This window comes from Canis aureus, chromosome 1 (assembly GCF_053574225.1).
Source record: "Canis aureus isolate CA01 chromosome 1, VMU_Caureus_v.1.0, whole genome shotgun sequence".
Lineage (NCBI taxonomy): Eukaryota > Metazoa > Chordata > Mammalia > Carnivora > Canidae > Canis > Canis aureus.
In genome coordinates, this window is record NC_135611.1 from 115,655,781 (window position 1) to 115,680,853 (window position 25,073).

The window sequence follows — 25,073 nt, forward strand, 5'->3', positions numbered from 1 at the left end:
ATTATTTTGAAGCAAATCCTGGACACCTTTACAGTTCACAAGTATTTCAGAACATAGGTCTCAAAGATAAGGACTTTTGTCTTAAGCAGAACCACAGTATTGTTATGGCACCTAAAAAATAAGAACTCTTTAATAATATCAAATAACCAGTTAGTTTTTGTTAAAGAAATGGGGAGTGCACGTTCCAGAATCCTAGAAAAATTTCATGCCCAGAGTGTTGATCAAGCCTCCAGTCCCATAGGAGCCTGAGACCTGACACAGGGCTATCCCAGAACAGGAAGACAGAGTCCGCACGTGGAGCAGAGAGGCTGGAACTGGTCAGTCTGGTCCTGCCTACCCACCCCATTCATCCATCTGTCCTTCCACAAGGGACTGCAGAGTGAGTGTTAAGAGCCTGGACTCTGGATCCAGTGGTTTGGGTTTGAATCTTGGCTTGGACTCTAGGCAGCTTTAAGACCTGCACCTCTCAGGACCTGTTTCCTTACATGGGAAAGGGGAAGAATAACAGTACCCATGGAGTCATGATGAGGATTAAATGAGAAATTACATAAAATTACATGAAAAGCAGCATGTTTATACGCAGTAAAAGCTCGGTGAAGGCTGGCTAGTTGTCATTAGGTCAGCCAAGAGACACTTTATTGAGCATCTTTTACAAACCAGGCACTGTCAAGCAGCAGGAGAAGACAGTGGTGAAGAGGTTAAAACCCTCCTGAGTCACCAAATGGGGACAGGGACTGGTACCAGGCCACTACCTGGGGACATGAGCAAACTGAGAAGCTCCAGTACCTGCCTTGTTTGGGTAGGAGGCCCAGATTAATCCTGCCACTGAGATGGGGAACCCTGAATCCTGGGGACAGTAATTAGAAGTCTAGAACAATGATTCTCACAGATGAAAGAGGAAAGCACTGTGGCATCCCTCCCTCCCCTCTCCCCCATCAAGCAATACCTCTTTGGATCAGGGCAAAGGCCAGGGTAAGTGCCCCTGTGGCTGGGCTCCCTGGGATATGCCACCAGGCTCCCACAGAGGGCCACAGCCTCGAGGGACAAGAGTCAGTGGCAGAAAGAGAAAAGAGGCTTCATTCCCAAAGAGTAGTTTATTTTATTTTATTTAAGATGTTATTTATTTAAGAGAGAGAGGAGAGAGAGAACATGGGTGGGACGGGGGGAAGAGAAGCAGGCTCTCTCCAAGAGAAAGCCAAGAGCCCAATATGGGGCTCAACCTCACAACCCCAAGATCATGCCCTGAGCCAAAGGCGGACGCTTAACCACTGAACACCCCCGTAGGCACCCCCGAAGCAGTGCATTAGGATGGGCTTTCAATAGGCTGGGGTCCTTTTCTTGCCTCCCTCACTGTCCCAGGCCACACTCCTCCTCAGGCCCCAAAGTCCCCTCTTTCCTGTTTCCACCAAACCTAGAGCTTAAAGTGAAGAGAGACAGTCACTCAGGTCTACCCCAGCAACAACAAAGACTCGAGGATCGATGCTGACAAACTCTGTGAATCCATTTTATAGGATGAATCCTTCCTGTAGTTTTTACTGCCCCAAACTCAGAGCCCATTCCCCTCAAACACTAATATAGCAGATACGACACAGATTTAAGAGTCTGGTCTCCAGACCGGAGTTCAAATTCTGCCTCCGCCACTTCCTAACCTCGAGCGAGGGGCCTCATGTTGCCAGACCTCAGCTTCCTCATGCATACGACAGGGAGAGTCACGGTCCCTGCCACCTCAGAATGTGTGTCACACCTGTCAAACACTAAGCACAGTGCCAGGCCCAGAAGGCACCTTTGATGGAGGACAGCTGTGAGGTTAGCTATACCCACCTCTGGTTAAATATGCTTTTCATCCAGCACCAGCCTTTATTCACCAAGATAAAACGCATCTTCGGTCTAGCACCGTGAACTACCACCCTTGATTTACAGGTGAGTCTCGTGCCCTCTGCTCACACTGTCTAAGACGTGCAGCTACGAGCACGTGAAACATGCCTGGCACAAACAGAGATGTGCTGAAGGCGTAAGACATGCACTGCATTTTCAAGGCTTTTTTTTTTTTTTAAAGATTTTATTTATTTATTCATAGAGATGCAGGGAGAGAAAGAGAGGCAGAGACACAGGCAGAGGGAGAAGCAGGCTCCATGCAGAGAGCCTGACGTGGGACTCGATCCAGGGTCTCCAGGATCACGCCCTGGGCTGCAGGCGGCGCTAAACCGCTGTGCCACCGGGGCTGCCCGCATTTTGAAGACTTAACATGAAAAAAAAAAAACTAAAACATATCAATAATTTTTCCACTGATGACATGTGAAATGATAATGTTTTAGACCACATGAAATACATTATTAAAACTTATTTCTTACACTTCGTGTTCTTCTTTTAAATGTTGCCCTTACAAAATTTCAAGTTCTGTGTATGGTCCATCCACATCAGTGGCTCATGTTATACTTCTAATGGACAATACTGCTGCAAACCCTTGAAAGCCAGTGTCTTCTCATCCGACTTCATACTGTCAGCGTCTGGCATGGTGCCTGGCATGCAGGCTAGGTAGACAAAAAAGGTTTCCTAGATGGCTGGATAAAAGAGGCTCTCCACACTTCTCCTGGTCTGAAAAGGGCCCGCTACTGTCTTCACACCTCGCCAGGCCTGCCCTTCATTCATGCAACCCATAAGGCCCAGGCTTTAGCAAATCGAAATGGACAGAGTCACGGTGGCAAGAGCAGGGTACTGGGGCCCCTGCAGGACCTGGTAGCTCTGCAGTTGCTAGACAGTATTTTGATACACTGACACTCAAAAATGTAGGCCTGGTGCTTGGAAACACTCTCTCCCCTGCCAGCCCAAGTCCTCCTTTTCAGAGCTCACCCAGATGGGACACTCACCTTATCCACTCTCCATGCCTCAGGCGGGAAACCTTGTTTTTTTGAGGACAGGCTCTGCTAAAAGGCCTTCAATTCTGAAACCAACCCCACACCCCACCAGAAACTGACCCCTGTGAATCCATCAGTGGAGACGATGCCACAACATCCCCAGACCACTCGTGCTGCCACATGGAGGTACTAAACACAGCCTGCAGCGCTCTGTATGGCAGGCAACTGGGCAGGAAATGCTGCATCCACTCCGTAAACTCGCCTGGGCCTCATGAGGATGGCCAAGGACGAGGGGCACTTTGGCGTGTGGGCAGAGTCTGAGGTCTGGGATCGGCTCCTCGTTTGTCAACTGAGTCCCATACACTTATCTACTTCATGGGAGTCTTGTGAGGAATTCACTAGGGAAAAGTGTGGAATGCTTAGGAAGGCGACTAGTACAGAGTAAGCACTGAGAAATGTTAGATGCTATTATTATCATTATCGTTACTTCACAGAAATTAAAGCAGTGTGAACTCGAAAAATGGGATTTCGCCTTTCTCCAGCCACAATGATCCTGTTTTGTAGCCAACTCACTCCCACCGCCAGGCCTTTGTATTGGCTGTTCCTGCTTCCTGGAATGTTCTTCCCCCAGCTCTTGGCACAGCTGGTACCTCTTGCTCATGCAGGTTGTACCATCCGAGTTACAGTAACCAGCCCTTCCCCGCCCACCAGCCTGCCCCATCAGCCACTCCATCCCCTCACCCTGTTATTTCCTCTATGATACTTAAACCATCTAAAATTACCTGGTCTATCACGGGTCTCCCCAGCTAGAACGTAAACCCTAGGACAATGAGGATCTTCCTGTCTTGTTCACTGTCCAAGCTCCTTTAGCCTCTATGCTCTACTGCCTACATACTAGATTGCTTACTGGATGTGTCTTTGCAAAGCTAAAAGAAATCCCAGAAACAACCTAAATGTCCAGCGACAGCGGAAAGGTGCACTAAAATGTGGTCTCTTCATACTGAAGAATGTGGGTCTAGCTGTTAAGGAGAATGAGTCAGGGGCACCCAGCTGGCTCCGTTGGTAGAGTGTACGACTGTTGATCTCGGGCTTCTAAATTCGAGCCCCACGATAGGCACAGAGATGACTTAAAAATAAAATCTTTTTTTTTTTTAAGATTTATTTATTTATGATAGACACAGGGAGAGTGAGAGAGAGAGTGAGAGAGAGAGAGAGAGAGAGGCAGAGACACAGGAGGAGGGAGAAGCAGACTCCACGCCGGGAGCCCGATGTGGGACTCGATCCCGGGACTCCAGGATCGCGCCCTGGGCCAAAGACAGGCGCTAAACCACTGAGCCACCCAGGGATCCCCTAAAAATAAAATCTTTAGAAAAAAATGAGTCAGATCTGTATGCAATGACTTGAAGGAATATGCCCCCTTATTAATTGAAAAAATCAAGTCACAAATATGTGTGTCTTGATCCCCTTTTGCGGGAGTGGTGAGGCAGAAAGAAGAAAACAATCAATAGATGCATACACAGATCCTTACAAGCACAGAAAAAGGCAAGGGAGAGCGCATCTACCAAACTTGCCAAGGGCAGAAAGCATATACGTTGTGTTCACTACTGTATCTCCAATCCTGACAGCAGATACTTAATAAATACTCCCTGCCTGAGTAAATGATTACCTTCCAGGGAGGGGATTTTATTTTATCTTATTTTTTTAAGATTGTATTTATTTATTCATGAGAGACACACAGAGAGAGGCAGAGACACAGGCAGAGGGAAGCAGGCTCCATGCAGGAAGCCCGATGTGGAACTCAATCCTGGGACCCCAGGATCACGCCCTGGGCCAAAGGCAGGCACCAAACCGCTGAGCCACCCAGGGATCCCTGGGGAGGGGATTTTAGAGTGGAGGGCGGTACCTACTATTTTCCTTACTTCTCTGTGTTGTTTGAAATGTTACAAGGAGCGTGCATAACCTTTTTAAAGCCAAATCCAACCCATTCTCACACACACAAATCAAGTCCATGACCAGAGCCCTCCTGAGCAACGGGAGCAGTAACAGTCTTAAAAAAAGCACAGACGCATGAATTGGGCCAGTAGCCTCTCATTCTAAAAGCTAGAAACAGACGCTTTGAAGGAGATGATGGCTTAATTCTCTTATTAAAACATAAATACATTTAATTTAGATTTTGCGAGTTAAACCCATAACAAGGTTAAGCTATTACCATAACTAGCATCATTTTTTTAAATCTAAGTTTGAAATCTATCAGCTAAATAGGTTTTACAGGGGGGAAAAAAGGCGCCAATTACTGCACATTCTAAATTCCATTTTTGATTTACCACCTGACAACTGCAATGTCTGAAAAACAGGCTCACATTTAACTCTTAGACCATTCCACACAGACTGCTAAAAAGCCATGTGCTGTTGTCACTAACAACGAAGACCAAGATTTCTTTAAAAGTCACTGCTTTATATCCTCGGATTAAAAAAAAATAGGTAAATTTGGTGGCCATCACAAATGTTACTCAGATCACGGGTTCCCATCATCAAATGAAATCACAATGACAGGTTTCTGCCAACAGACTTAAACCTACACAGGGATATAATAAATTCCCTTCCCAGCCTCTTCAACGGCATGTGCGCTGCCTCCCCAAATGCCCGGGATGGCTGCCTTCCCATACAGAATATTCTAACTCACTGACAGAGTATAACTTTTGAGAAAGAAATTAATGACTCGCCCAAAACGTGGGGGGGAGAGGAGGGATGGGCCCCCTGGAAATCAAATCTTTATGCCACAGCTGGGGCCACCATAATCAGGCCAAGTCCATATTGTCTTCTCCACCCCTTACTAATGTTTTACATGCATTAATCCTTGATGATCTAAAAGAAACATCTCAACCTCGTCGGGAAAGACCATCTCCAGTCCCCAAAATGGACTTTGGGTGCCCACGAGATGGGAGACCATGATGGGCCAATGAATATGTCGTTTCTATGAAATGGCAGCGCCATCCTTCTTGCCAATCAGCTAGACCTGGGAAGGCTGGGGGAAAAGAGTGACTCCCAAGTTTCTGGCTTGGGCAACTAGGTCACTGTTGGCCCATTTGCGGAGATGGTTGTGACTACTGGGTCTGAGAAGAGAAGTTTCGGTTGAACATGCTGAGTTCATGGTGCCCAGGGGACAGTTATCAGGGGACATCAAGGAAGCAGAGGCTCCGCATCTAGAGCTGGAACTCAGGGGGCTAATATAGCCTTGAGACAGAGTCACATACTTGCAGCCCTGGGGTGATACATAAAGAACTGGGGTGAACGTGCTGGCTTGGGGGGAGGAGTGTGGGAGAGGTGAGCAGAGGGCTGCTGACAGCAGGCCAGTGCCATCTCTCCTCCGGCTCTTATACTATGAATGTTCCACAATTCAATCTTTGGTGAATAAAAATTAGGGGGGAGGGCACTAATCTCATTCCTGCTCTGCTCTGTAAATAAACAAAAGCAGCCAAGACCTATTAAGAGAAACAAGATATGTTTATTAAGTGCTTACTATGCACCCTGCCCTGTGCTAAACGCTAAACATGAATTATCTCCTGGAATCATCAAAACAACCCTGGCACAAAATCCTGTGACTACCATTTCACAGATGGGACACTGAGGCTGGGAGTGAACGTGTGGGGGAGCTCAGGGCTGTCATGTCACAGCCCACAGTGAGACAGTCTCTAGGCCAGATGGAGAACACTGAAGAACAATTATAATACATGAGAGCTGCTACTTAGTAAGAGATGGCTCTGGACTAGGAATACAATCTCAGCAAATGCTTACAACCCTATGAGGCTGATGCTGTCATCCCATTTTACAAATGAGGAACCTGAGGCTGCAGGAGAGGAAATCAACTAGATGGGAGGTCTCCCCAGGAGGCCTGACGGAGACTACAGTCAGAGCCCCACCCTCAGAGGGTCTCTGGGACGCAGGGAAAATGCTGAATAAATGATAACATTTATTGAATGCCGACTATGCGCCAACTGCTGTTCTAAGCACTTTACACACAATGTTCTCACCGCATCCTCAAAACAACTCCATGAGGTGGCTGCTATCAAAACCCCCATTTTACAGACAGGGAAACCGAGCCAGCGAGAGGTGAAGTCAGCTGCCCAAGGTCACACGGCTGATAAATGGCAGAGCCTAAATTTGAATTTGGGTCTCTTCCTTCCAAACCAAAGCTCACAAAATAATTTCAGTTAACAGCAGCCATCCTGCACTGAGTGCTAAGTATGGACTTGGCCCCATACACGCACACCCTCAACTAATCTTATGCTACAGATAATACCTTCACCCTATTTCTTGGGAGCCAACAATAGCGCAAACATGTAGTAAATGCCTTCCATGTGCCAAATGCTTTATTCGCCATATCTCAACATCTCAATAGAATGCCCAGCAAAAGGCACTCTTCCTTCCGTTTTATCTAAGGGAGAACTGAGGTTCGGTGCGGTTTCCCTAGATGGCAGCTCCCGAGTGGCAGAGGCAGGACGCGAACCCACCGCTACCCGACTCCCACTCCATGCTCCACCATACAGTGCCGGGTAGCAGGTCCCGAAAGTTGAGCCATGCGGGCACAGGTCCGGCCAGGTCCGGAGGGCGTGAGTCCGGCGCCCCCGCCCCCAACAACCGGTGCCCACACCCGGCCGTCCGCCGGGTCTCCAGCCCGCGCTGACCTCGGGGTCCGAGCGGACATCGATTCCCCCCGCCACCCTTGCGTGAGGCCGCCCCTGCACCCGAAGCCACATACCTGGGCGTCCTAGCTGCCCGCCCCGCGGGCCCCACGAACCCGGCGTCCGGCCCCGCGCTGCTCGCTGGAGACGCCGCCAGCTCCAGTGGCCCGAGTGACTTCCAGGCTGCCCACTTCCAAGCCGCTTCGCGCGAAGCCTCCTGGGAACTGTAGTTTCGCCCTAGGCGGCAGCAAACTGAAAAAAAAAAAAAAAAAAAGAGGCCTGACGCGCAGGTACTGCCGGGAGCAGTAGGCGCAGCCCCGCACCGCCTTCTGGGAATGGTAGTCCACCTGTCGCCTCGCTGCCGCTCCAGTCTCCAGAGCACTTCCGCAGCCCCGAGGGGCGTGAGGGATGGAGGCGTGTCTTCTGCAGACTCTCAGCCCGGTAGCCGAGCTCTAGGCTCCGCGAGGGCGGTTTTTCCCTTTTTCCCAGTCCTGTCCGCCTCCAACCTTTCTCCGGCTGACTCACCCGCCCTTCTCCGCCGGGCGCGAGGCACTTACCCCGAGGGCGCGAGCCTCGGGAGAGGCGGGGACAGCGGAGCTGTGCGCTAGACCCCCAACGGAGGGGAGCGGCCGAGGAGGGCGTCTTTGCGCGCTCGCGCACGCGCGCTCGCTGGCCAACACGGGCCTAAATGCCGCGGGCCCCCGCGGGGAGACTTTTTTTTTCTCATTCGAACGCGCGCGCGCGCGGAATCGCGCTCTGGGCTGCTTCCTACCGGGCACGCGCCAGTGCGCACGCGCGCTCCCTCCCTTCGCCTCGGTCACTCTGCGCCGCGCGGGGTTGGGGGGCTAACCGCTCCGTCCGCGGAGTCTTCCCGCAGCATCCCCAAGGTCGCTAGCCAGGCGCTCCTTCTAGGTCTGCTCCTTCACATAGGAGCTCTCGGGTGTCGCCACACGCGCCGTACCCGTCCCTTGTCCGGATTCCTGTCGTCGCAGGTAACAGGCATGGATGGCCCCAGCCTTGAAGAGGCGGGCGCGCCCTCCCTGCCCACGCCGAGGGCCGGGCGGCCGAGTGTGTAGGGGCCTCGGGTGTGGTGGCCTCACCGGCCCCGGCAGCCCCAGAGCTCTTGCTTCCACGGGAGCCTCAGGACCACCACCCAGAAGGCTGCCCGGAGGCCCTGTTAGCCACCCTCCGTTGATCACACATTCTGAGGGTGTCTACTGCTTGTTGAGTACCGACCGCCTGGGAATTGTGTTCAGATTTAGTCCACCTACTGACATAATCAAGAATCCGAACCTTTAAAAAAAAAAAAAAAAAACAGATGTTAACCACTCCAACTCCATTGGGATTAAAGAGGAAATTGGCTCAAGTGCAAGGTCCTCTATCAAGAAAATCCACTCAATACCATTCCCACTTCATTCATTCTTCCAAGAAGATGCTCCGTTAAGACTTGAAGCTGGGAAATATATATTCTTCCTGGGAGAGGGCAGAGGGTCATTCATTCAACAGAAATGTGTTAAGCGCTTACTTCCTGCCAGGTTGGGTGATTATGGGGACACCGGGAAGTCAGGACAAACTGGGTTCCTAAACGGAGGGACCTAAGACCAGTGGGGTTATCAGACCACTCCCAGACAGGGACAATCTTAAACAGGAGTATCCAACAGAATTATAATGCAACCACATATGCCATTTTCATTATTACATTAAAAAATTAAAGAAACGGGTGAAATCAATTTTAATATTTTATTTAACCCAATATATCCCAAATAGTTATGTTTACATTGCTTCAATTTTAAAATTTCATTTAAAATGAAATAAAATTAAAAAAAAATAAAAATAAAATAAAATAAAATAAAATAAAATGAAATAAAATTAAAACTGAGGCATTAACAAAGATACTCATTTGTGGTGTGGGCTGTCGTGGCAAAAGGTTGGAAACTGTCCGATGTCCATTAATTATTAAGTTTGGATAAATAAATGATCAATACCATGCTGCTGGCAACTGCTGAAAAATGAGACCAAGCTATATGTATTAATATGAGTTAATCTCTATGATATATTAGATGAGAGAGAACACTGCAGAACAGTATATATAGTGCATTACCATTTGAAGGATACCTTTTACATATATGCTTGAGTATGTACAGAACACCTGTAGAAAGACACAGCCAGGGCTATCTTTGTGAAGGGGAAGCAGGGATAGGTTCTCATGTGTGACTTTTTCATTATACGCTCCTTGGTTATCTTTTGAATATTTTTTACCATGTCCATTTAAAAAAGTTGTTTAAATGGAGGATGCTAGCTAAGTCATAGAATCATCATAAGAATTAAATGAAACAAAGATGCCTGGGTGACTCAGAGGTTGAGACCAGGGCCCAGGGTGTAATCCTGGGGTTCTGGGATCGAGTCCCACATCAGGCTCCCTGCATGGAGTCTGCTTCTCCCTCTGCCTGTGTCTCTGCCTCTCTCTTTCTCATGAATAAATAGATAAAATCTTTAAAAAAAAAAAAAAGAATTAAATGAAACAATATATTTAAAATGCCCAATCAGTTCCCAAGATTGCCTCTGGCATTACAGCCCCCCTGACTAATTAGGCCCTTCTGATGCCAGTTCTCTGTAACCTTGTCCTATAATGTGAGAGCCGCCTATGAGGCCATGGGGTTCATGCAGGACATATCTCAATGTGTGGAGCACACATCACCCTCCTTCTGGGTGGCCAAGTCTCCTTGTTATATGTACTCACAGGGCTTTGTTCCTTTCCTTCTTAAAAGCAAATCTATAGCATAATCTGTTTTAACCTTGAGAAGATTAAAAGTTGCAGAAAAGTTCAAATAATATAACCCATCACTCAGAATTTCTCATTGTAATCAATTTTATGACTACTCTTTGATGTCTGCCTTCCCTGCTGAACTATAAGCTCTCTGGGGCAAGAACTGTATGCCCTCCAGGTCATACACCTAGCCACACAGTGACCCTAAGGGAGTCCAGGAGCCCAAGAGTCTCATGGAGTGCAGTGCCCCCTAGAGCCAATTCTCTTTATTACAAAGGCAGGACTTGCTGGAATCTGGCCTTCCATCTCATCACATTGGAGAGTGCAGCTAAGAAAAGGATGTAGTGCAGTGCCCAGTCATAGACCTGGTTGGCCTCCATAGTCAATAGGACATACCAAACCTTGGCCCCAAATACTAACTCCCCTAAATTGACTGCAGGGTTTGAATTCTCCCATTAGATCATCTTTGGGTTATCAAGATATTAAAATGTCAAGACTATTGGAATTAAGGCATCTGGAGCTCACTCCAGCTTTTAGGGACAGATAATGGGATTGGAGAGTCAAATGTGAGGAAACTTTAGGAGAGAGGTTTCCTCTGAGGGTGACCTGAGGAAGCTAGTATATAGGGAATGAGAGAATGGCAAACAAACAAACAAACAAACACAGAGGCTTGGGGTTTGAAGACCTTCTTTCTTACTAACTCTGAAGGAATGTGCCCCCAAAGGGTCCTTCCTAACCGCTTACTTTTTGCAGGCTAGCCAAGAGAATGTTGGATCCAGAGGAGATATTAGAAACAATGCAAACTGATGGCAATGACCACAAATGTGTTACAAATGACTACTCTCTGAGCAGCTCTGGGGCTTCAAGGAGGAGCCAGTGGGGTAAATGTGAGCTGAAGGGCCTGGCCCACTGGGCCATCCACTAATGTGCAAGATTGGAATGAAGCAGCTCACACTGGCTCCAGAAATGTCCAAAGGAGCAGCAAGTGGAGTGGTACAGGGGAATAGAATGGGAAAAGGTATGGCAGGGGGGCAGCATGCAGCCTTGGGGAGAGTAGAAAGAGGCAGAGGGGATGTTAGTGTCTGACAGCCAGCCACCAGTTCCCATTAGTGGGTCTGTGGGTCAGAGAGCTTCCTTGGCATCAGCTGCCAGAGCCTCTTCCTCCTCTGATATGGTAGTGGAATCCTGAACAATGGATTGAATCATAGTCTTGAATCTGTCCCGTGTAGCCTGAACACATCCCTTTCCCCTCCTGAATTCATATTCCTTATAATTTATAATGCAGATAATACTCTCTGCCTGTCGGGATTCTTTTGAGACGGAATGAAGTGATGTGAAAACTTTTTTGGGAGGGTGGATCTAACCCACTCTATACACGAGAGGACGACACGTTTTGCCTGCTACTTCCCCTAAATCCAGCCACCAAGTCTCTGTGGTAACAGAGGGCCTGGGCTTAGCAGTGCCAGAGGGTGGGTTCTGCTGACCTTACCTCAGGAGGTCCAGGCCAAACTGATCTGAACTCCCAATTACTCCAGGTAAGTGGTTCTCAGATTTGAGTGCATTTAAGATCAGAGAGATTGTAAAACTGACTTGGGGGCCCTACCGTCAGAGTTACCAATTCAGTAGGTCTGGTGTGGAGCCCAATAATTTGCATTTCTAACAAGTTCCTAGTGCTGGCCTAGGGTCTCACCCTAGCAGGAGCTACTTCAAACCTAAAGTTCATCAGTTTTCCTTCATCTGGCAGGCACAAGGGTGGCCTCCATTGCCCTCTGCTGGCCAGACTATAAATTTAGCTGTCATGTTTCCAGAGCAACTGAAAAGTACCAAGTATGGGTTGGAAAGATAAATAATTGTCTGAGAACCAAACCAGCCTAAAAACAGCGGGAATCACTGTTTGTTGTTTCAGAGTATACTTAAAAATGAATTCACAGGAATTATCCTTTTTGATCTTTGCAACAATCCTGTGAAGCAGGCAAGGCTGGCAAACATTTTACAAATAAAGAACACAAGCCCATCATCAGACCAGGAATGCCCCCTGACAGAGGGGGGCTTATATAAGTAACATTCTCAACCCAAGAAGGAAAAGTAGAGGTTTGTCTTCATGAAGGACAAGGAGAAGGAAAGGGGGAAGAGGATGATGAACAGCCGATGCATCATGTGTAGGATAGCTACTTGATTCCACAAGCCTGGGCAAGCCTGCAAAGCCAGAGGGCTAAATCCTTTCTCCAGTAGTACAAGGTAGGGTCTGACTCTTAGTCCTAGAGGCCCTCTCATTTCAATTTCCTATTTCAGTAGTCAGACATGAATGTCCATAGAATCACCTAGGGGACTTGTTAGAAGTGAAGGCCTGTGGGTCCCACCGCCATGGTTCTGTGTCAGTAGGTCTAGGACAGAACCTAGGGATTTGTATTTTAGGAAAGACTCTTTCCCTAGGAATCCTGGTACATGAGGTCCAGAGACCACACTCTGGGAACTCCAAGCCCTTGCAAATGCTCTCTTGACACACCACCAGTAGCAAAGAAATGCTATTTGTTCGTGACAGTATTCCTTTCTAGACCCCCTCCCTGCTTCCTTCACCCATAATATCCTGTGGGGTTATAACAGCCAGTGTTAAGATTCAATCCTCAACTCTTTTATTCACCCTCCCCAAGCCTCAATTTCCTCATCTATTAAATGGGGTTATACCTACCTCACTGGGCCTCAGTGAGAATTAAATGAGAATGTGTGTCTTGTGTTAGTTCCTGACGTTCAAAAAAGTGTTCCATACACAAGAGTTCATGGATCTTGACTCCTGAGTCCTAATTCCTCAAAGAGTAGTAATGGCTAAGCTGGCCTCTTTTGGATTCCCACAGGTTTTTAAGCAACGGTCCTGAGGAGGACCAGGGAATAATCAATGTGATGTCTTCCACGAGACTCATTCCCCTGTGGAAGGATTTTAAATATCTCATAAATGACATCATACATAAAAGCAAGGTAATACATATGTAGGACATAAACATGTTATTGGCCTCTATCTATCTTGATAGTTATGAGCGCTTCAGAGGAGCATAGGTTTTCCAGGGATACAGGAAGCAGGCACAGTAGACTATAAGACACTTGTCACCTTAGTAGGAAGTGGGCCATCCATTTTCAAATGAATGGCCTAGGGATCTCTTGTGAGTACATTTTGATAGTGGAAGGTGAACACTTTAGAGCATTGTCAGAGGAGCCAACCTTTTGGGGAGAGATATTTTTCTAAAAGAGAAGGGAGAAGGCACCGACAGGACATCTGCCAACCTCAGTTTCACTCTGGTTCGCTCTGTGTAAACCATCCCAGGCACGTGTGTCCTAGCACCTGCTCTATCACTGCGGAATAATACATACTGCATATAAAATATCTTCCTCTGTCAAGTTTAAAGGCCAGGTAGGGTGTTAAAGTCTTAACTTTGTGCACATTTAAGTGCCAAAGACTTTAAAGTGGCGCTGACTTTTGTCACGCTCTGTTACAGTGCATGTAGGTCTGCGGTGGCGCACTTGCCTGGGTAATGTGCAAAATGTGTCTTTTATGACCTATGTACCTTGTAGAGATAGAGGGGGGAGTGTTAGTGAACAGGCATGTTGAGAAGAATATCTGTTTTCCCACACTGTGAAATTTGCCCATTTAGGCCCTGTAACGGTTTGGTTCTCTCTTGTGTTGGGCATGTGTTACTTGCTTGTGAGGTGTTAGTATCCTACAAGTGATAAGTTGTGCGTGTGTGGGTATAACAGGCATGAGGCATGACCTCAGGAAATGCTTCAGTTGTGACTTGTGTGAGAATATATTTAGCACACGTGTGTCCTGGTCTCTGTTTCATGCCATGCCTCTCTCCAGCAAACGTCAGAAGACCCAAAGAATGAGGTGGTTGTGCTGAGCGACCAGTCCCAGATACTGTTCAGAGAGTCTCGCCATCCTCAAAACATGCCGCTTATATGCCATTACTTCAGTGAGGCCAACTTCTTTGCCTCCCTCTCTTGGGTGACAAGCTCCAAAGAAATACAGGTAAAACTGCCGAGCCTTTCTTCTCCTTCTCAGCTCATTCAACAGGGGGCTGTGCCCACTTAAGCTCTCACCCAACTGACAAAGGGAAATCTACCTCTTGAATGAGAATTGCCTAGATCTAGGGTTCCCTCTCCTCACTTCTCCCAATTACAGTCTCTCCCTGAATAGATTTTTTGGGTCCCCTAAAGTAGGCCAACATTAGAGAAAGGGTCGCAGGCTTCCTGCTTCTACAGATTTCCAATTCCCATAACCAAGGGGTAAAAACACATGAGAGCCGTCCAAGTCCTCTTCAGCACAAGCACAGAGGAAAATAGCTGAATATTTTGCCCTTTCCCCTTCTACTAACTTTTTAAGGCATTGTCCATCTTATTTTTTGTAGGCCGTAGTATGGATGAAGAGCAAATCTGAGGACCTGGTCGAGAAGAGAACATTCTCCATGAGTGAACGACTGCCGCCCATCCAATCCATGGTCCACACAGGTTCCTTTCATATCCTCGTGGTCTACTGTGGTGACCTGCTCCTGCGGCTCTTTGGGGACCACTTTTGGTCATTCAAACCCCTGGGTATAGTGCCCTGTCACTTCAACATCAACTGCCTTTGCTATGACCCAGAAATGAAAATGCTTCTGTCGGGCATTCTGGGGGCAGTAGTCACCTGGAGCATCGAGAGGAGTGGCAAGGGCCTCCAGATAGCCTACACGGTTCCCATGCCTGGTGACGAGCTTGTCCAGGACATCAGGCTGAACGGCCCCAATGGCTCTCTGCTAGCGCTGTGCGAGACGGTGGTCAGGGTCCTTGAGCGCCAAGGCCAAGGCCAGCTTGGAGAGGTTCAGAGGTTCACTTCCACCACCAGTGGCTCCTCTATCACCTGCTGCTTCACCTGTTTTGACCAGGACTTCCTCTATGCCGGAAATAAGACTGGGGAAATCCAAGTATGGGGCCTCATGCGGGGAAACTACCTCCACAGTTTCAAGGCGCACGTGTCAACAGTGATCTGTATCCGCAGCCGGCCAGAGGCCCACACCCTGCTAACAGCTGGCAAGGAAGGCTTAATCAAGGAGTGGAGCCTGACCTCGGGGAACATGCTGCGGCGGCTAGAACTTGATGAGGAACTGTACAGGCTCCAGTTTATTGACAACACGACGTTCTTCTGCCAGACTACCCATACTTTCTCCTTGCGCCGTCTGCCTTGCTTCTATAGCCTCTTCAACGTCCTCAGCTCTGCTGCCCAGCAGCTGCGTCGGGTCCGCTGTGGTGATAACTGGTTCCGGATCCTGTGCACTACCGCAGATGGCTTATTGCACTTTGTGTCCCCACTAACTGGGGATCTTCTGGTTCTTACCTGGCCCTTCTCAATCCTGGACCAGGCTGTGGATTGGGCTTACGACCCAGAAAAAGAGGAGCTCTTTGTAGCGACAGGCAATGCAGAGGTGCTGGTGTTTGACACGACCCGCTGTCCTTGCCCAGCCAAGTATCTCTTGTGCACTTCACCGGATTCTCAAGACTGGGTGCAATGCCTGGCTTATGGGGATTTTCACCTGGGTCGGGGTCTACAGGGACTTATGTTCTCTGGACACCAGAGTGGTATGGTAAGAGTGCTTTCCCAGCACCACTGTGCCCGAATAGAGAAATTCATGCACTTCGGACCTATCCTGGCACTCACTACACTATCTGGAGGGCTTCTTGGTAGCCGAGAAAATGCTTTGCTCTGTTCCTATGGAATGGATAATTACGTGCACCTATCAGAGGCTGTGCTTGAGGGGAGGAAAGTCCATTTGAAACCGCTTGCCAGCATTCTCAGCAGCTGTCACCTAAGACACCTGATACTCTTGCCCAAGTCTGTAGGTGCCATTACGGAGACTAACTGCCTGCGTCTCTGGAAGTTCCATGATTTTCTGTCCTCTGAGTCACAGGAAGGCTCATCGTTTATAGAGACATTGCCTCTGCACCAGTGCACCATCACATCCTTTGATGTCTGCCTGTCCTTGAGTCTTTTTGTCACGGGTGGTATTGATGGGTCTGTCCGGGTCTGGAACTTCCATGGTAGACTTGTAGCTATGCTGGACTCATCACTGCACTTTGGCCCACTCTGCTTTGCAAATGACCGGGGTGACTTGCTTGTGACTTTTAACCAGAGTCTTTATCTGGTGTCCTGTCTAAAACTGCTTCACCCAAGCCTGCTGGCTCGCCTTTCCTTTATGAGCATGACAGATGACGTGCTAGAGGCCCCTAAGCCTTTCACACCGAGCTTCTTCTTCTCCTTTGAGACCATGTTTGTGCCCAAGTATATCTACCTTGGAAAAGGGCAACAGGAATTAGTGGGTCTGGAGAAACTTGTCAATAAGCGGGCCATTGCCTTTGACCATACAGTGCCACACGTCATAGAAGAAGATGAGCAGGGGAGCACTGTGTTACTGTCTGCCTTCAGATATGACTCCTTGTATGAAGAGGAAACCAGTCAGACAGATGTGAGCAAACCTCCTCATTACGTGGTTCCTCCCCAACTACAGCTGACTTCTTGGGATGGACTCAACCCTTACCAAACATTGCAATGCTACTTTGGTCATGGGAGGAAATGGCTCTTAGCCCCTGATTGCTACATCCCCAACTCAGTAATTCGTGCCCGTCTTTGGCCAGAGGGTAGTCCAATATACCTACAGTGCAACCTGCATTCACCCATGCAGGAGATGGAATGGGACAAGACCCAACAATTCTTCTTCTGGCACAGAAAGGTAAGAGCTCTCAGTGATTTCAAACCATATACACAGGAAAAGGAAGATGAAAGCTTCCTAGAAATGAGAATGTCCAAGCATATAACCTACAGTGTCCTTACAGACTCAGCAAATCGCAGTTGGCTAGGGAGAAAGATGAGTGAAATAGCTATTAATAGTCTGGTGGAGACAATCCTCTGCATCATGATTCACGCTTCTCCACTGAAGTACCAGTGCTGTATTGGTGCATTGGGGCAAATCTTTGCTTCTTACGAAGTGTCTTCATCCTTGCGCTCTGAAACAGCCCATCGTCTACTGGATGATACCACCAATTCCAACCCACTGATCCGAGAGCTAGCCTGGGAAGGGCTAAAGCGTCTAGGAATGATTACTCATCTCTTTGCCATGCCACTGGCCCAAGGACTGATGGATAAGGATGAAAGAGTGAGGAGTAAGGCCCTGAGCCTCATGACTGACACTGGAGTCCACTCTAAGTCCTCACTCCTACACCTGATCCAGAACCGAGAGACCTTCCGGAAGATGCAGTAAGTTCTTTGTGCCTTCTGCAGTTTCTGACTAGTCTCTACTTTTCTTCTCCCTTACCCTTCCTTCACTATCTCTTCATACTTGTCCATTAACTCTTCCTGTCCTTTTTATCTTTCATAGTCTTTTTCCATTCCTAGACCATCCTGACAATCCTGATTGCTCCTTTGTCTCCATTTCTTCTCTTGCTCCTGTCTGTCCCCTACCTTTTGAGTTCCCCTTTTCATCCTTTTCTCCTACCCCTCTTGTCCCCATACACACCATTCATTGCCACCTGGCTTTCTAGACTTCTTTCTTCTTCGCCATCCTTTACCTTGACATATACTGTCTTTTTTTGGCCACTATGCCAGGCCCCCTTGCCTGTTGCACAGCAGTTCCTTCCGTCTCTTTCTTGTTGTCCTTGATTCACCATGGTCTTTCCTCTCTTTGACTTTCAAAGGCAGGAAATGATTGGAGAGGAATCCCTAGATCATCTGCTGGGGATGCGGGCCACAGATCTCCAAATCCTTCATAATCAAGTGGAACAGCGATTGAATGAAAACCTGACCTTGTCAGAGGGACACAAAAAGTCTGCTTTTTCTTTAGAGGTCTCAAAGACTTCTTCACATTTATCCCTTTCCAAGAAATCTGACAGAATTCCCCAAGAATCTGAAGTTGCCATCAAGCCTGGCAAAGGCCAAAGACGGGGCCGAGCAGGGGGCAAAAAGCAGAGTACGTATGGAGTGATCTGGCTCATGCCTAAGGGTCCCTGAGAGGCAACGTAGTTAGGGCTAACACAGGTGAAGAGATATCAACCATGTAGGACTAGAGATAAGTAGACAGATCTTTTCATAGAAAGAAACTTCCTAGGAAGAATCTACCCAAACTCAGGGACACTCCAAGGCTTATCTCCGTAGGATTTGGAAGGGGGGGGGGGCACACTGGAATACAGTAAGGGGAGTCCTTTTTCTTTAAAGGCCTTACCCCCTTCTGTTGCTACTTTTTTAAAATGACAATTCCTCTTAGCTCATACCATTAGTGGGAAAAATGTGATCTAGGCACCCCCATGCCTTCCTTATCTCCATTTCCTGGTCTTCCCTGCAGCCCGAAAATTGTGGCGGACCCTCAAGAAGATAAAAGAGGCTGGCAAAGAGCTGGGTCCCTTAGAGGGTGAAACTGACCAGAGTGAAGCTGCACCAGTTTTGGTGGAAGATACAGCCGCCCATTCTAGAGTGTCTTCAACCATCAGTTTAGTAAAGATTTCAAAAGATGGTGAACAACCTCCAGAGAAAGACACCTCAAAGGACCATTTTGCATTGACCCTGAAGCTGCTGAGGAAAATACATGACAGAAAAGGCAAGAAAAGAACAGTTCAGAAACCCATAATGAGGGGCAAGAAGAAGACAAAAGAAGCTAAGTTTACAATCAATGAATCTCTGGCTGCTGTAAAGGAAGAGCGAGTCGTGAAGCAGCTGAAAGCCAAAGGGCGGGGTGCCTCTGGAGCGCCTGGCCGCAAGGCCACCACTGAAGATGGCGCATCATGGCGAGATGATCTATGTCGTCTTATGACCCTGAGAATATCTGGTTCCCAAACAGAAATGTCAGAGGCTCTAAACATGGAACTAGTGACCATGGCTCAGGAGGTACTGGCAGATAAGCAGCCCAGTTGGGAACTTTTTCAGGAGATCTGCCCTTTGTTGGAGAAAAAAAGTGACATTCTGCTTGAGGACCTAGACTGGGATGTAGCCTGGCCAGAGGAGAAACCAATTTTTATTCATGAAGGGGCAATTAGAGAAGACATAATGACCGAAAGGGAGGATGAGATACCAGAGGTGCAAGAGCAGGTGCAAGAGGAAACAAGGGACATGCCGTACTTGCAGGAAACCCAGGTGATTCTCAAAAAAGGCAAGAAAAAGAAAGCTATCTTTTTAAAATCTGATGGCCTAACTAAGGGACAACAAATACCAAAGAAAGAAGAGAAGAAATTTAAGAAACCCTTTAAGCAAGAGAGGAAAGAAGTTCAGCAGGAAATAAAAGGGGATAAAAAAGAGAGGAAAGTGAGCAAAGAAGAGAGGGATGTGAGTCAGGCAGTAAAGGAAGTGGCCAAACCAAAGGAGGAAGTAGCTAAGCAGGAAGAAAGGCCAGTTACAGATGAGAGGAAGCTGTCCTGGCAGGAGTGGAAGAAGTCCTGGGATGAGTGGAAACAGGGCCATGGTGAGACAAAGATGTCGTGGGATGAATGGAAGAAAGCTTGGGACAGGAGGAGTCTTGGGGAAGAGGAGAAACCACAAATGGATGAAAAGAAACCACTCTCAGAGGAGGAAAAGCTCGATGAGGACAAGAAGCAGATATGGGATGAGTGGGCAGAGATCTGGGAAAAGGTAAAAGCCAAGCCCAGAGAGGATGAGGAGAAATTGGCCCTAGAAGGAGAAGAATTGTCTCAGGAACAGGGAGAACAAAAAGAGCCAATGTCAAAAGAGCAGAGACAGATCCAAAAAGAGTATAAACAGGCCTGGGTCGAGAGGAAACGAGCCCAGGCCGAAAGGAAACGAGCCCAAGAAGAAAGGAAGCTGGCACAAGAAGAAGAGAAGCTAGCCCAGGAAGAGAGAAAACTGGCCCAGGAAGAAAGAAAACTGGCCAAGGAATATGGGAAGCTGGCTCAGAGAGACAGGACAATGGTCCAGGCAGAGAAGAAGTTTGTCTACAAAGAGGAAAAACTGGCCCAAAGAGAAGAAAAGCTAAGCCAGGAAGCAGAAAAACTGGCCCAGAGAAAGAAGAAACTGGCTAAGAAATTTGAGGAACTGGCTCAAGAAGAAGAGAAAATAGCAAAGAAAGGAGAGAAGCTGGCTGAGATAAAAAATATATTGGTCAAGAAGATCGAAAAACTGACCCAAAAGGAGCAAGACCTGGCACTGCAAGAAAAGGAAATAGCCCAGGAATTGGAGGAGCTGACATGGGAAGAGGAGGAACTGGCTCGGAAAGAAGAGGAACTGAATCAGGAATTGAAGGAGCTCGCTGAGGAAGAGGAGGGTCTGGCTCAGGAAGAGAAGACACTGGCCTGGCAAGAGCAGAAACTGATTAAGGAAGAGAAAACACTGGCCCTGGAAGAAGAACTGCTGATCCAGGAAGAGAAGAAACTGGCTGAGGACAAGGAGAAACTTCCTGCGGAAGAGGAAAGGCTGGCCCAGAAAAGGAAGAAACTGATGGAGAACAAGTTAAAACTGGCCCAGGAAAAAGAAAAACTGGCCCAGAGCAAGGAGAAACTCACAAAGAACAAGAATATAGTAGCCTGGAGGGAGAAGTCTTTGGCTCAGGAGAAGGAGAATCTGCTTCAGGAGAAAGTGAAATTGGCTCAGAAGAAAGAGAACTTCCTCTGGGTCAAAGAAAACCTCACCCAGAACAGAAATAAATTAGTTCAAGCAAAGGAGAAACTGGACATGTATAAGAATAAACTTGCTCAGGTAGAGAAGAGGCTGATAGAAGAAAAGGAAAAAGTTTTGCAGAAGAAGCAGAAGCTGGCTGAAGCAGAGAAAAAGCTGACCCAATTAGAGGAGAGTCTGGCCGAGAAGCAGCACAATCTAGCCCAGGACAAGATGGAAGTAGCTAAGGAGAAGAGGACAGTATTTCAAGAACTAAAACTGCTCAGAGGAGACTGGGACAGAACCAAGGAAGAAAAGGCACTGGGCACAGAAATTAAGAGACTGGCCCAGGAGAAGATAAGGCTGGCTGAGGGAAAGCAAATTCTCTCCACCGGAGAGACTGATGAAACCTTAAAACAGAGAAGACTGACTAAGAATGAACTAGAACTAATCAAGAAAAAATTGTCACTAGAGGAGAAGATACTGAGGTATGAGGATAGGATATTGGCCACAGAGCAAAGGGACATTGCCAAGGAAAAACTGGAACTTACCAGAGGAGGGAGAGTATATGCCCAGGAAGAGAGGAAGCTAGCAAAAGCAATGAGGAAGTTGGCTAAAGAAAAGGAGGTTGCTGCCAAGCCACAGTCAAAAGTGAGCAGCAAAATCTTAAAGGCACTTCAAGACCTTACCAAAGAAGAAATGAAACTGACTCAGGAGGAAATAGAGTTGACAAAGATGAAGAGGAACTTCTTTGCTAAGGAAAGGAAATTGAGCAAGGAACAAAACAAACTTGATGCCAAAGAGTGGGATTTTTCTGAGGAACAACCAGAAATAAGCAAAGACGAGAAGAAACTGGCTAAGAAACAGAGAAAACTGGCCAAGGAAATGAAAAGAATGATAAAGAAAGAGAAGAAAATAACGGAGAAAGAAAGCAGGTTGGCCAGGCAACAGAGAGAGGTCATACAGGAAGAGGAGGAGGAGGAACTAACAGAGGATGAGGAGGTAATTCCACTGCTGGGACAGAAAAAAGGAAGAAAGCTAAAGACCATGGATATACCACAGAAAGAAGTTCCTGGTCATGAGGAAAGCAGAGAGAGCCTTTCTGAAGAAATGGAAAGCTTAGTAGGTGAAGTAGAACAAGAGAGTTTGTCTGAGGAAGAGGAAGAGGAAGAAGAGGAGGAGGAGGAGGAAGAGGAAGAGGAAGAAAACAAAGGGGAGGTGGTAGAGGAGCAAGGGGAGGTGGTAGAGGAGGAGGAAGAGGAGGGAAAGAAGAGAGAGGCAGAGAAGGAGAAAGAGAAGAAGGAGAAGAAAAAGAAGAAGAAAAAGAAGAAGGTGCAGAAGGGGGAGAAGGAAGAAGGGGAGGAAAAGGAGGAAGGGGAAGAGAAGAAGGAAGGGGAGAAGGAAGAAGGGGAGGAGGAAGAGGAAGTGTTTGAAGAGGAGGAGGAGGAAAGCATCAGTGAGGAAGAGTCAGAAAGTCTGAGTGAGGAAGAGTTGGAAAGTCCGAGTGAGAAAGAAGAGGAGAAAAGATCATGGGAAAAAGAGATCATAAGAAAAGAAAAGTTATTTAAGTCACCAGTGGAAAAACAAAAGGACCAAAAAGGAAGAAAAATAATCCCCTCTATTGGAAAAAGAATCCCTGATATCAAAGACACTGCTCTACAGCTGAAAGTTCTGAAAATCCCTTCCAAGAAAGTGATCTCCGTAGCTCTGGGCAAGCAAGAGAAGATACTAGTGCCAGTGTCTATGAAACAAGTATCCTGGGAAGACAAGGCCAGAGCACTTGAGACATCCAGGATACTTCCAGAGTCAAGGTTTAGGGATAAACAAGGAGAACTGCTGGAGAAATATAAGCCCAGACCTCTACAACTTTTGGATACAGTTTTGGAGTCCCCAGAGCCAGGCTTAAAGACTCCATATTTATTTCAAATATTGAGGAAGACCATAGAAGCTCACAAACTCCAAGGCAAACCACTAGAGCCTAAGTGGAAGTGGATTTTGCAGCATCATCCATATCTGAAAGGAATGACTGAGGTACAATTACCTGTGCCCCAAATTTGGGACAAGGGTGCTCAGGTAAGACTCTCAGATATCGAGTGGATCCACCATGTCCTAGAACAGATGGAGGCAGGAGAACAGCTTTCTAGGGATAGTTTCCACAGATTGTGCCAGCTTCTCAAAGACCTCACCTCAAAGGGAAACTTAGGTTGGATACATCTGGCTCAACTTAAAGCTATTGTAAACCGTCACAAGCAGGTCCTGGAGTCACGAAGTGCACGGATCTCAAAACCCAGTAAGGAGCCCATGGATCCAAAGTACCTGAAAGTGATCCCACCTATAAAAAGAAAGGAAAAGGAAGGCTGGTTAAAACCTTTGGCTGTCCCCACACCAACGTCCCCATTAGATACCCAACAGATTCTGACCCCAAAGGGTGTAAATTGGCATCTTCTAGGAGAGCCTTACCGGAGTGCACGGGCAGAGCAGGTATCTGCTGCTCTCAAGGAGATGGAGATGCAACACTTCTATCCTGCCACAAGAGACATTTTCACAGGTCCCCATGCCTCTGTGGAAAAACAAACCCTAGCACTGATGTTTCAAAAGGACTTCTGGGTTTTTAAGGACAAAGGCAGGTTTCCCAAATTGCCCAAGCTGGAGAAGAAGGTACAGCCCGTCTCTAAGAAAAAGGAAGAGGTGCCTCTCTGGGAGACATTTGTGGCTCTGTACTATGTCTTGCGGATGTTGCAGCAACGATATGCAAAAGACCATGCTGCTTGGATGGAACAGTTCTACCAACTCATGGACCTGTACCAACTTAAGTCACCTCGAATCCAGAAGCTGCTACAGGAGCTATTACTGAGAGAGGAACCCCAGTCCCAAGAGATCACCTCCATGGAGGCCCTAAATGCCACAGAGCTAGCTCCTGGGGAGCGGTTGTTCTATCATCTGTTTTGTAGTGGCTCTCAAAAACCTAAAGGTCCTCTGGAGTTCCAGGAAGTGGTGTCCCTCCCAGGTCAGAATAACGTCCGTACCATGCTTCCCAGGGGCATTGCTCAGTATGGGATCTTAGAACTCGCTTGGAAGAGCCTGCCCCAAGCTGATATTCACCTTACCAAGGAATTGCCCCATATTGTTGCCCCCACCCCCTAATTTGAGACTGACTGGAGGTCAGGACTTTTCATTCCCACCTGGAGGAAGGCCTTGTCACCATAATCTAGACCCTTATCTCTAGGACCCACACAGAGGTAGGGCCAGGCCAAAGCCCTTTCCCTACCTAGCTGCAGAAACCAGCTTCCATATGTGGAATAAAGAGGAAGTTCTCATTTGCAGCAGCCCTGTAATGTGTCCCTGTTCCTCGGACATTGCTTCTCCAGAGGAGTGGCCAGGGAGACTATATATATATATATATATATATATATATATATATATATATATATACTCCTGAGAATGGGAAAACATCCCAAAAGCCAGTGGGTGCTCACACTCTGGAGGTCGTTAGGCAGAAGAATCTTTCCTGTCCTCTTCCTTCCTTGCCTTCCTCCAACCTTCCCTAAAGACTATGGGAAAGAAAGCACCTGGCACAAAAATGAATATTTGGCATGAATATAAGAGGCACTGACATAGTAGAAAGAAAATGGAATTTAGAATCAGAGGACCTGGCATAGTTTTTAGAGGTTCACAGTGGAGGCAGACTCTATTTCCCTGTTCATGCTGATGACTGGAGTCCCAAACAGCAGGTATGGTGGGTGTTGAGGGGACCCTGAGAGTGTCTCATGAGTTACTTCCCTCTAACAACGAAGAAGACAAGGGTTAGAGGGAAGGAGTAGTAAAGTGAAAGAAGTTGGCCCTGCCAGTAACTGTGTTCCTTCCCTGATCTCCTCTCCCCACCATGAAAACTTCAGAGTTGCCTTTCTCCAGGTAAGCTGAGCCTTCTATTAGCTTCTACCAAAGAGCCTGTCTATGCCATTTGCCATCCTTCATCATGATGTCTCCTTTGTTATTCTATTCCCTTTATCTGAGTTTGGTTTTTTTTGGGAGAAGTCACAGATAGAGGGCAAGATAAAATTCTGAAAAGTTGGGAGTCATCTCAGATGCCAAGCAGTATAGGCCTACAATCAAAAACGATGACTGACCCAACAGTTGGGCAAGGCAACAGAAATAAGGAT

At 47.5% G+C, this 25,073-nt stretch overlaps 2 protein-coding genes across 8 annotated transcripts in view; one reads left to right on the forward strand and one right to left on the reverse strand.

The window, feature by feature from the left end:
• SIPA1L3 (signal induced proliferation associated 1 like 3) overlaps positions 1 to 8,241 on the reverse strand; it is a 235,445-nt gene extending 227,204 nt beyond the window's left edge. The window contains exons 1-2 of one of the 4 annotated variants that reach the window (XM_077853554.1): positions 8,095 to 8,237; positions 7,615 to 7,789 (exon numbers count right to left, since the gene is read on the reverse strand). The gene's annotated coding sequence lies outside the window, so the exon portion shown is untranslated. Of the gene's footprint in view, positions 1 to 7,614; positions 7,790 to 8,094 lie in introns of all 4 variants that reach the window. The other 3 variants (XM_077853508.1, XM_077853545.1, XM_077853564.1) reach the window with 3 other exon arrangements.
• Positions 8,242 to 8,357: 116 nt separating this feature from the next.
• Positions 8,358 to 24,236, forward strand: WDR87 (WD repeat domain 87). 4 transcript variants are annotated; one of them, XM_077853467.1, is made up of 7 exons: positions 8,358 to 8,529; positions 11,590 to 11,839; positions 13,157 to 13,277; positions 14,155 to 14,322; positions 14,702 to 17,577; positions 18,015 to 18,286; positions 18,659 to 24,236. In XM_077853467.1, the coding sequence occupies exons 3-7, from the start codon at positions 13,203 to 13,205 to the stop codon at positions 24,055 to 24,057; spliced, it is 8,790 nt and encodes a 2,929-aa protein (XP_077709593.1). In that variant the 5' UTR covers positions 8,358 to 8,529; positions 11,590 to 11,839; positions 13,157 to 13,202; the 3' UTR covers positions 24,058 to 24,236. The 4 variants fall into 4 exon arrangements, with proteins under 4 accessions (XP_077709593.1, XP_077709622.1, XP_077709602.1 ...); XM_077853496.1 differs by lacking the exon at positions 13,157 to 13,277; XM_077853476.1 differs by lacking the exon at positions 11,590 to 11,839.
• Positions 24,237 to 25,073: the final 837 nt, after the last annotated feature.